The following is a 10,474-nucleotide window of genomic DNA, read 5'->3' as shown; positions in this document are numbered from 1 at the left end:
GAGGTGTTTCGCATTACCTACTGCAAGATCCTCTTAACTAGAGATGCAGGGGATTGAACCGGGGACCTTCTGTGTGGCAAGTAGAGGCTCTTCCTCTGAGCCACAGCCCCTCCCCAAAGCTGGATGACATACGGCAGGGCTTCCTCATTCCATGACTAAAATTTATTCTGCTTTTACTAGCTAAGAACTTAAGAGTAGATGCTGCTCACGAAAATCCGGGTGCATAGTTTTTAACGTGTTAGCCCTGAGTATTCGTGATAGGTATTCTCTGCACCAGAAGAGCGGTTTGAACACAGAGGCAGGGGAGGACGAAAAGAAACACCAGAGAATGCATAGAAGTTGTGCTGTAATGATCTTTTGCAAACGAACACACGAGAAAGAGCGGAGCCGAACCGGAGCCGCCCGGACCCAAAAACGAGACAGGACCGAAACAGGAGGCGAAATTAAAAACGAAACAAAAACAATCAAAAGAACGCACGCCACGATTCCTTCCGTCCTAAAAACATCGAAAAAGAAGAGAGTTCGAAATAATAAAAAAATAAGAGACGCGGCTTGATCCAGTTCGATCAGACACGGGCCTTCATTTAGTTTTGGGAGGGGGACGAAAAATTAAGAGACTGGGGGGCAGAGGGGAGAGGAGAGAAAACTGATGTAGATTTCTTCGCTCCTTCTTAGAATCCATCGATCCCCGAACTGGAGGACATGGTGGTGAAGGTATCGGCATGCCAACAGAGGATATTCCCCACCACACCCAATGTCTGGAGTTGGGGGGGAAGTGGGCGTGGCAGGAAGTAGTCCCCAACGGCTGTCGCTGTGCAGCATGGGAAGATTCCACAGAGCGAGAGATCTGATTCCTAGAGGGGAAAGGCGGAAGCCCGCTCAAGGGAGGGATCTAAGACTTGTTGAAAGCGGCCAGCACGGCCCATATCATCTCCACGCTGCCCGTCTTGCCGGCTTCCACCTCGGGCTCTCTGTCCAGCAGGTCCTTGGACCTGTTCATCGCTACGTCGTACTTCTCGTCGGCCAGGCTGGTGAAGACGTTCTCCAGCACGTCGGAGGCGTGGGCCAGCACCAGCAGGGCCAAGGTCCTCTTGTCCATGCGGTGGGGGTCGTTGACCCACCGGTCCAAGACGCTCTCTTGGAGCTTCTTCACCAGGCGCTGCTTCTCGGTGGTGTTCGTCACCGGGTGGGTGGTCATGTCGAAGAGGAGGAAGTTCTGCTTCTCCGTCGTCAGGATCCCCTTCTCCACCAGGTTCTTGGCGATCCGCTCGCGCACGTTGCGCAGCTGGTACTGCAGCTTGAAGGGGTTCCAGGTTTCGCCTAGGGGAGAGCGGGTTTAGTGAGCGGCAGAGTACGCCATCCCCTGCAGGCACTGGGGGGCGTGCCCCTTGGCCTCCCACCCCCATCCACATCCTTCGTGAGCTATCATGCATGAGTTGTAGATTTGCCGGGCTGTATGGCCATGGTCTTGGCATTGTAGGACCTGACATTTCACCAGCAGCTGTGACCAGGGGTCGTTTCGTAGAAAAAGAGCTAGGGGAACTCATTAGCATAACTCATTAGCATATGCCACACCCCCTGACATCACCGGAAGTGTGTCATAAGGCCACACCCCCTGACATCACCGGAAGTGTGTCATAAGGCCACACACCCCGCCCCCAACGGTCCTGGCCACCACCGCCGGCCTTGCAGCTCCACTGCCGAGCCCATGAGGGGCCTGGCGGTGGACCTGCAAGGCCGGCGGGAGTGCGAGGAAGCCCCGCGAAGGCCCTCCCTGGCCCCAGGCAGGCAGGGGTGGGGAGAGGCAGGGAGGAAGCAACTTACCCTCCCTCTTCTCCTGCCTCCTCCTGGCTGAATGAGGGCCGGAAGCGGGGTGGCCGGAAGCAGGGGGCGGGGCTTCGTCATGTGCCCCGCCCCCTGTACCTTACCCGGGGGAACTGCGATCGCCCGCGATCCCCCCGAAATGACCTCTGGCTGTGACTGGCATCCTCAGAGGTATAACACAGAAAGATGGAGTACTCTCTGTGTCAAGGTGAGAAGAAAAATGGTAGGCAGGTAATTTATCTCTACTCAGGAAGGGGGGGGAGGGCTTCTTGTAGGAGTTCCCCGGGCTGTGACATGCTATTGGAGGAGCTTTCCCGAGGAGGTTCTTTTGCATATGGATTGGCTGCTGAAATTCTCATCTTATCTGTAGTGCTGTTGTCAGATGTAGAGCATTTTGTGTTTCTCAGGACAGGAAACCGTGCCCTATTTATTTTTAAACTCTCTCCTTTTCTCTTGAAATTGTGTTTATGTTTATGAATTTCAACGGCTTCCCTGTGTAATCTGACATGGTAATTGGATGTGTTGTCCAGCCTTTCAGTGTCTTGGAATAAGATACCGTGTCCAGCCTAACTCAAACATGGGAACACATCCAATTACCATAGAATTTCAACAGCCAATCCATATGCAAAAGAGCCTCCTCAGAAAAGCTCCTCCATTAGCATGTCACAGCCTGGGGAACTCCTACAAGAGAATGGACTCAGCCCTACCCCCACCTTCCTGAGCAGATATAAATTACCTGCCTACCATTTTTCTTCTCACCTTGACATAGAGAGGACTCCCTCTTTCTGTGTTATACCTCTGGGGATGCCAGTCACAGTTGCTGGCGAAACGTCAGGTCCTACAATGCCAAGACCACGGCCAGACAGCCCGGGAAATCTACAGCAACTAATGTTGTGAAAACCTTCGACAACATACTTTGCATGAACTTGCTGGAGCAAGAGCACTTGGGTTCAAACCCCTGTCTGGCCATGGGCCTGAGTGGGTGAACCTGGCCACCCACCACATCTAAATCCTCCTAAGCAACTGGTGAGGAGTGTAATTGGGGCGGGAGGAGGGAGAGAAATCTATCTACACCATCCCAAAGATTGATGGAGGAAGGGCACAGATGTGTAACTTCATCCACCTCTGTCAGGTAAGAAGAAGAGATTGGATTTATACCCCGCCCTTCACCACCCAAGGGAGTCTCAGAGCGGCTCACAAACTCCCTTCCCCTCCCCCTCCCCACAACAGACACACCCTGTGAGGTCGGTGGGGCTGAGAGAGCTCTGACAGAAAACGCTCTTTTTTCAAGGACAGCTCTTATCAGAACTACGGCTTGCCCAAGGTCATCCAGCAGCTGCAAGTGGAGGAGTGGGGAATCAAACCCAGTTCTCCCAGATTAGAGTCCATGCTCTTAACCACGACACTAAACTGGCTCTCAAACTCCCCACACATACATACAAACACACTTCTGTTCATAATACTGACATAGGTTTTCTGCTGTACTACTAAGTTGCCAGAATCAAAGTTTGACTCCAGCGGCACCTTTAAGAAGAAGAAGAGATTGGATTTCTACCCTGCTGTTCACTACCCAGAGGAGGCTCAGAGCGGGTCACAAACTCCTTTCCCTTCCCCTCCCCACAACAGACACACCCTGTGAGGTCGGTGGGGCTGAGAGAGCTCTGACAGAAACGGCCCTTTTTCAAGAACAGCTCTGACAGAACTACGTCTTGCCCAAGGTCATCCAGCAGGTGCAAGTGGAGGCGTGGGGAATCAAACCCGGTTCTCCCAGATTAGAGTCCGCGCACTTCACCAGTACACCAAACAGGCAAATGTAGATGGCAGAAGAGGGTGCCGGTGCCAAGATGAAAACCGTCACTGTCCTCAACCAAAGGCCTGGCGGAACATCTCAGCCTTTCAGGCCCTGTGGAATTTCATAAGGTCCCGCAGGGCCCTGATGGTAGTCGGCGGAGAGTTCCACCAGGCTGGGGCCAGGACCGAAAAGGCCCCAGGGTTGAGGACAGCCGGATGTCTTTCGGGCCGGGGGCCACCAGTAAGATACTATCTGAAGAGCGCAACGCTCTCCCGGGGACATAACGGAGGAGACGGTCCCGTAGATATGTTGGCCCCTGACTGCTCAAGGCCTTATAAAGGTAAAGGTTCCTCCTTGCTCGAAAGCCAGTCGAGTCTGACTCTAGGGTTGCGGTGCTTGTCTCCGTTTCAAAGCCGAAGAACCAGCGCTGTCCGAAGACGTTTCCGTGGTCATGTGGCCGGCATGACTAAAACCAAGGCGCACGGAACGCTGTTCCCTTCCCACCGAAGTGGTCCCTATTTATCTACTTGCAGTTTCTTGCTTTCGAACTGCTAGGTTGGCAGGAGCTGGAACGAGAGACGGGAGCTCACTCCGTCATGCGGCACCCGGGTCTCGAACTGCCGAACTACTGACCTTCCACAGCCTGCAGTTCAGCATCTTAACCACTTGAGCCACCGCAGCTCCTTAAGGCCTTATAGGTCAATACCAAAACCCTGAATTATAGGTAGAGAGACACGCCCTGGATGCCAAGCTGGGAGGGATTTAGAAACACCCCCCCCAGACCGATCCGCTCTCCTGCTCACCCGTCAGCAGCTCGATCCACGTCTGCACCGTCTCGGCGGGCTCGGTGGCTTTGAGGTGGCGGAGCGTCTCGTCCAGCAGCACGTCTCCGGTGGGGGCGTCCGATTTGAGGAGGACCTGGAAGGCACAGCGGGGAAGAGAGGAAGAGGCGCTTTGGCCCGGCTGGCCGACCAGAGAGGGGGGTCCCCTTCATAAACCTGAGGCGCCCCGGGACTCATGGAAACTGGTCGAGCGCTAGTGTTCCCTCTGAGCTGAGTTAGTGTGAGCTAAAAAGGTAAAGGTTCCCTTGCTCGAACGCCAGTCAAGTCCAACTCTAGGGTTGCGGTGCTCATCTCCGTTTCCAAGCCGAAGAGCCAGCGCTGTCCGAAGACGTTTCCGTGGTCATGTGGCCGGCATGACTAAACACCAGGGCGCACGGAACGCTGTCCCCTTCCCAAGTGGGTGGCTCTCTGGCTGGCTGCTGCAGGGATGCAGCCCCCCCCGCTCCAATGTTCCCTCTAAGCTGTTGAGTCTTGTGAGCAAAAATTCTACTCTGTGAGCTACCGGCATTAACGTTGTGACTGAGCAATTTGGCCGCTGCATAAATTAGTTTGCTCTGGAGCCCTCTTTCCTGAGCTCAGACAAAAATGTGTGAGCTGGAAGCTAAAAAACTGTGAGCTAGCTCATACCAACTCAGCTTAGAGGGAGCACTGCCCCCCCCTCCCATTACCTTGGTGACCTGTTCCAGAGCCGGGCCGGGCCGGGCCTGCTGCATGACGTCGTTGACGATCATCTTTGCTATTCTCCAGGCCATCTCTTCTTGGGCCTAAGGCAGACAAGGGGCCATCAGCAGAGGCGGCCGTCAAGCGCCAACAGGCCAGCCAGAGGCGGGCGGGGGGGGGGGGGGGGGGGGGGGAGAGACGGCGTCAGTGTGTGAGAGACCCTTACAGCTATAGGCGTGGGAGAGAGAGGAACACAGCACAGCCGTTCTACCGATCCCCCGAGCTGTGACACTCTTGACGTCCCTGCCTGGGAATTAAGAGCACAGGGAGAAAGCGTTCCGACTCTCCCACTGACCAAACAAACTCGTCGGGTGAGCGCATAGAAGAACGTAAGAAAAGCCGATATTGGATCAGGCCAGTGGCCAAAAATACCAGGTGCCAGCGGGGCCAGAACTCCAGAAGCCCTCCCACTCTTGCCCCCCCCCCAAAGCACCAAGAAGACAGAGCATCCCTTGCCCCAGACCGAGAGTTCCTATCTATACCTTGTGGCTGAGAGCCACTGATGGACCTCTGCTCCACATGTGTATCCAATTCCCTCTTGAAGCCGTCCATGCTTGTAGCTGTCACCACCTCCTGTGGTTTCCCTACCTGCTCTTTCCCATGCATAATCTTATAAACCTCGATCGTGTCACCCCTCAGTCGTCGTTTCTCCAAGCTAAAGAGCCCCAAGCGCTTTAACCTTTCCTCATAGGGAAAGTGTTCCAACCCTTTGATCATTCGAGTTGCCCTTTTCTGCACTTTTTCCAAAGCTATAATATCCTTTTTAAGGTGTGGTGACCAGAACTGCACACAGTATTCCAGATGAGGTCGCACCATTGATTTATATAGGGGCATTATGATATTGGCTGATCTGTTTTCAATACCCTTCCTAATAATCCCCAGCATAGCATTGGCCTTCTTTCTTGCAGTCACACACTGTCTCGACATTTTCAGTGAGTTATCTACTACGACCTCAAGATCTCTCTCTTGATCAGTCTCTGCCAGTTCGGACCCCATCAACGTGTATTTATAGTTAGGATTTTTGGCCCCAATGCACATCACTTTGCACTTGGCCACACTGAACCCCATCTGCCACGCTGACGCCCACTCGCCCATCCTCGACAGATCTCTTTGGAGTGCCTCACAATCCTCCCTGGTTCTCACCTCCCTGAACAACTTCGTGTCATCAGCAAATTTAGCCACCTCGCTGCTTGCTCCCAGTTCCAAAAGAGAGGGTCTTTTTGGTGGCGGCCCCACGATGACGGAACAACCTCCCCAGAGTGGTGTCCCCCCCCCCCCAGGTTCGATCTTTAGCTGAAGACAGTTATGTGCTCTGAATAAACTGTGCAGGGAGAGCCGGACAGAAACCGAATAAAACGAATCAACAAATTTTCGGTTTCAACGTGTCGTTATCTCTTGTACGTACTTTGTTTATGTCGCGGACCACCAGGATCTCCGTAAAGAAGAAAGGCCGCTAATAAATGTCTCGGACAAACAAATAAAGTTAACTGAAAGACGCGAGTTAACCCAAGATTCCTTAGGATAGTGACAGAAGCGGCCCCATAATCACTCCAAGCAGACCAGAGGGAGGGCATCTGATTCATTCCTTTGGCTGTACCAGCACCCAGAGAGGTTAAATATGCTGCGACAAGGGCCAGGGCTTTTTCGGTGGCAGCTCCTATCTGGTGGAACGAGCTCCCGGAGGAGACCAGGGCCCTGCGGGACCTGATGCAATTCCGCAGAGCCTGCAAGATGGAGCTCTTCCGCCAGGCTTTCAAGTAGGAGCCATGTTGCCAACTGGCCTGGGAATGGAGACCCGACATGGGAAGACCGATTAAGAATGAGACAGTAGTACCACCTGAAACATTGTATCAGAACCCCTGCCTTGGATGTACTATGTGAGCACTGATTTTATAGGTAACTTGAAATTTGATGGTTTTACTGATTTTACTGTTTGTATGGCAATTGCCCCTTGTTAGCCGCCCTGAGCCCACCGTGGAAGGGTGGGATATACGTCTAATGAATAAATAAATAAATAAATAAATAAAACGATACACTCGTGTAACGATTCCTTGTTTCTGTGTGTGTGTGTCTCTTTAAAAGTTTGGTTGCATGGCTGTGGTAGATAGACTAGAGTGGTTGAGAGAGGCAAGTGTGGTATGATTGGTGGTTGACAGAGAGGGGGAGGGGTTTTGGAAGTGAATCTGGTTGGATGAGTATGTGAGTCAGTCAGTAGTTTCAGTTAGACAAGCAGTTCTGTGTTGAAGCAGTTATAAACTGACAGCTGCGGTTGTTCAGTGAGACAGAGAGAGAAAGCTGAAAGTTGAATGTATAGGAAACAGTAAAGTAAAGTTTAAGTGACCAACAGTTAAAGGAAAGTCTGAGGGTCATAACAAATGGGAGAGAAACAGTGAACCGATATGGCATTGAGATAAACAAGTGTTACAAAGTTACATGAAAAGATCCCTGTCGGTGAGGGAGAAGATTGTCTGTGATACCAAAGCAATTGTTCATCATTTATACATTACTAGTTACATTGTACCACCCTCTTATTTAGTATTTGTTTCAATAAATCCTCTTTTATCAAAGTTTATACCAGCTCTGAATGACATACTTCCCAGGACCACATAGTTCCTCGTGAGCCTTGAACTCGGTCTACCAAACCAGTAAGCAAAAGTAAAAGCATAAAGGTTTGGAAATCCTTAAAATTTCCTGGTGGCAGCAGATTCTACCCAGTTAAACAAAATACAGAACACTTTTAAAGTGAAACTAGTCCTCCCCGATAAGGAGGACATCACAACTCGTCTTGGGAATACATCCCTCAGTCCGAACGTAACACGATGTGCTGTCGTTCGAGCGTCAGACTGGGACCTGCGTTCAAATCCCCATTCCGCCTTGGGCCATTCACACTCTCCTGCTGCCTAGCCTACCCCCACAGGGCTGTTGTGAGGCTGAAACGAGAAGGCGGGAACGGGGCGCGCCCATGCTCCCTCTAAGCCGTGGAGTCTTGTGAGCAAAGATTCTACTTTGAGGGGGAAAGATGTGGCTGCTGCATAAATTAGTTTGCTCTGGAGCCGTCCGCCCTGAGCGAAGACAAAAAAACCGTCTGAGCCGGAGGCTAAAAAACGGTGAGGTAGCTCACACGAAACTTCGCTTAGAGGGAACACTGGAGCGCACCACTTGGGAGGAGGGCCGAGATTAAAAACAGACCAGGTTAGAGACGGTTGGACAGACAATTGCAGGGACAAACAGACCTCTCTCTCTCTAAAGAGGTCACGCTGGCTCTGCCGCTTGTCAGGAGTGGTTAAGGTACTTCCAGTTTGGTGTCGTGGTTAAGTGCGCGGACTCTAATCTGGGAGAACCGGGTTTGATTCCCCACTCCTGCACATGGCAGCTGCTAGATGACCTCGGGCAAGCCCTAGTTCTGATAAGAGCTGTCCTTGAAAAAGAACAGTTTCTGTCAATAGCTCTCTCAGCCCCACCTACCTCACAGGGTGTCTGTTGTGGGGAGGGGGAGGGAAAGGGGTTTGTAAGCCGCTCTGAGACACCTTTGAGTAGTGAAGGGCAGGGTATCAATCCAATCTCTTCTTCTTCTCTTCCCTGACAGACAGAAACGATGGGGATCTGGGGTACACCCACGTACAACCCAACTAGAAAAAGAAAGATCTTGACAAGGGAACGTTTTGGTCTCACTGACGCAGAATGCCTGATATAGTCTTGTGACCCATGTTCCCTCTAAGCTGAGCTAGTGTGGGCTAGCTCACAGTTTTTTAGCCTCTGGCTCACACATTTTTGTCTTCGCTCAAGCAAGATGGCTCCAGAGCAAACTAATTTATGCAGCCGCCAAGTCGCTCGCTCACAACTTTAATGCCGGTAGCTCACAAGGTAGAATTTTTGCTCACGAGACTCCACAGCTTAGAGGGAGTGCTGCTTGTGACGGCAAACTACAGGAGAGAATATTATGGTTGGGGAGGGGGAGAATTTTACTCCGGTTCGTATTGGAGAGTGGGGTAAGCTCGCAGCCACTCCCTGAAACATCTCAGGGTTTTGCAGAATTCCAGAACAAAGTTTGAGTCCGGTGACACATTTATGACTAGCAAAATTTTATTCTGGCATAAGAAGAAGATGAGATTGGATTTACACCCCGCCCTTCACGACCCGAAGGAGTCTCAGAGCGGCTCTTACAATCTCCTTTCCCTTCCCCTCCCCACAACAGACACCCTGTGAGGCAGGTGGGGCTGAGAGCGCTCTTTCGAGGACTGCCCTTGAGAGAATAGCTCTGAGTGAACTGCGACTGGCCCAAGGTCACACCAGCAGCTGCATGTGGAGGAGCGGGGAATCAAACCCGGCTCTCCCAGATTAGAGTCCGTGCTCTTAACCACTACACCAAACTGGCTCTCAAGCTTTCGCTAGCCCATCATGTGGACTATCCCCAAGTTTTCGTGTGCACAATCCCATCGTGTGGGATAAGTTTTCTGAAGAAGCGTGCGTGCCAGGAAAGCCGGGAAAAAAACTTTGTGGGCGAAAGGGAACCACAAGTTGCCATATGGAAACGCTCCGCCTTGTGCAAACACCGAGGACGCCGCTTGCGTCTGTGCCACACCTCGGTTGACCCAGAAGAACTCATTTCCTCGTGGCAAAGCATTAACTGCCCCGTTCGCTCCAACAATGTTAGCTTCCGTGAGACGCGTCAACAAACATTTCCTTCCAACCGGACCCAGTCTGTTATTTACTTTTTGATTCCGGCATTTCCTCATGTCCCAGGGACCCAGGATGAGGAGCGGTTTGGGGGAGAGGAGAAAAATATAAGCTACTGAGGAGAAAGGCAGGGTATAAAGGCGGAAACTAAATAAAACGGGCCACTGCGAATGCAACCCTGGATAGGAAACCTGAGGTAAAAACAGGACGGGAAAAACTACAAATGCTGTAAGAAGACCAGTTAGGCCAGTCCAAAGCTGGTCGCAGAACGCACTCCGCCTGTTCCGAATGGAGTCACCGGATGTGCGGCGTCTCCGTTAATCCAGGTCTGTAACGACCAGTGTTCCCTCTAAGCTGAGTTAGTGTAAGTTAGCTCACAGCTTTTTAGCCTCTGGCTCACACATTTTTGTCTCAGCTCAGGAAGGATGGGCTCCAGAGCCAACTAATTTATGCCATAGCCAAATCGCTCGCTCACAGAGCCAGTTTGGTGTAGTGGAGGAGGAGGAGGAGGAGGAGGAGGAGAAGAAGAAGAAGAAGAAGAAGAAGAAGAAGAAGAAGAAGAAGAAGAAGAAGAAGAAGAAGAAGAAGAAGAAGAAGAAGAAGAAGAAGAAGAAGAAGA

At 51.8% G+C, this 10,474-nt stretch overlaps 1 protein-coding gene across 1 annotated transcript in view; it reads right to left on the bottom strand.

Moving 5' to 3' along the window:
• Positions 1 to 339: 339 nt before the first annotated feature.
• Positions 340 to 10,474, bottom strand: part of GOLPH3L (golgi phosphoprotein 3-like) — a 29,064-nt gene continuing 18,929 nt past the window's right edge. Inside the window, exons 4-6 of the mRNA XM_015423265.1 lie at positions 5,127 to 5,222; positions 4,420 to 4,534; positions 340 to 1,320 (exon numbers count right to left, since the gene is read on the bottom strand). Coding sequence (XP_015278751.1) covers positions 893 to 1,320; positions 4,420 to 4,534; positions 5,127 to 5,222 — 639 coding nt within the window. The 3' untranslated portion in view covers positions 340 to 892. The remainder of the gene's footprint in view (positions 1,321 to 4,419; positions 4,535 to 5,126; positions 5,223 to 10,474) is intronic.

The sequence above is a fragment of the Gekko japonicus genome, unplaced genomic scaffold (genome assembly GCF_001447785.1).
Source record: "Gekko japonicus isolate JY-2015 unplaced genomic scaffold, Gekko_japonicus_V1.1 scaffold992, whole genome shotgun sequence".
Classification (NCBI taxonomy): Eukaryota; Metazoa; Chordata; class Lepidosauria; order Squamata; family Gekkonidae; genus Gekko; species Gekko japonicus.
This window is presented reverse-complemented; position numbering and strand designations above follow the sequence as displayed.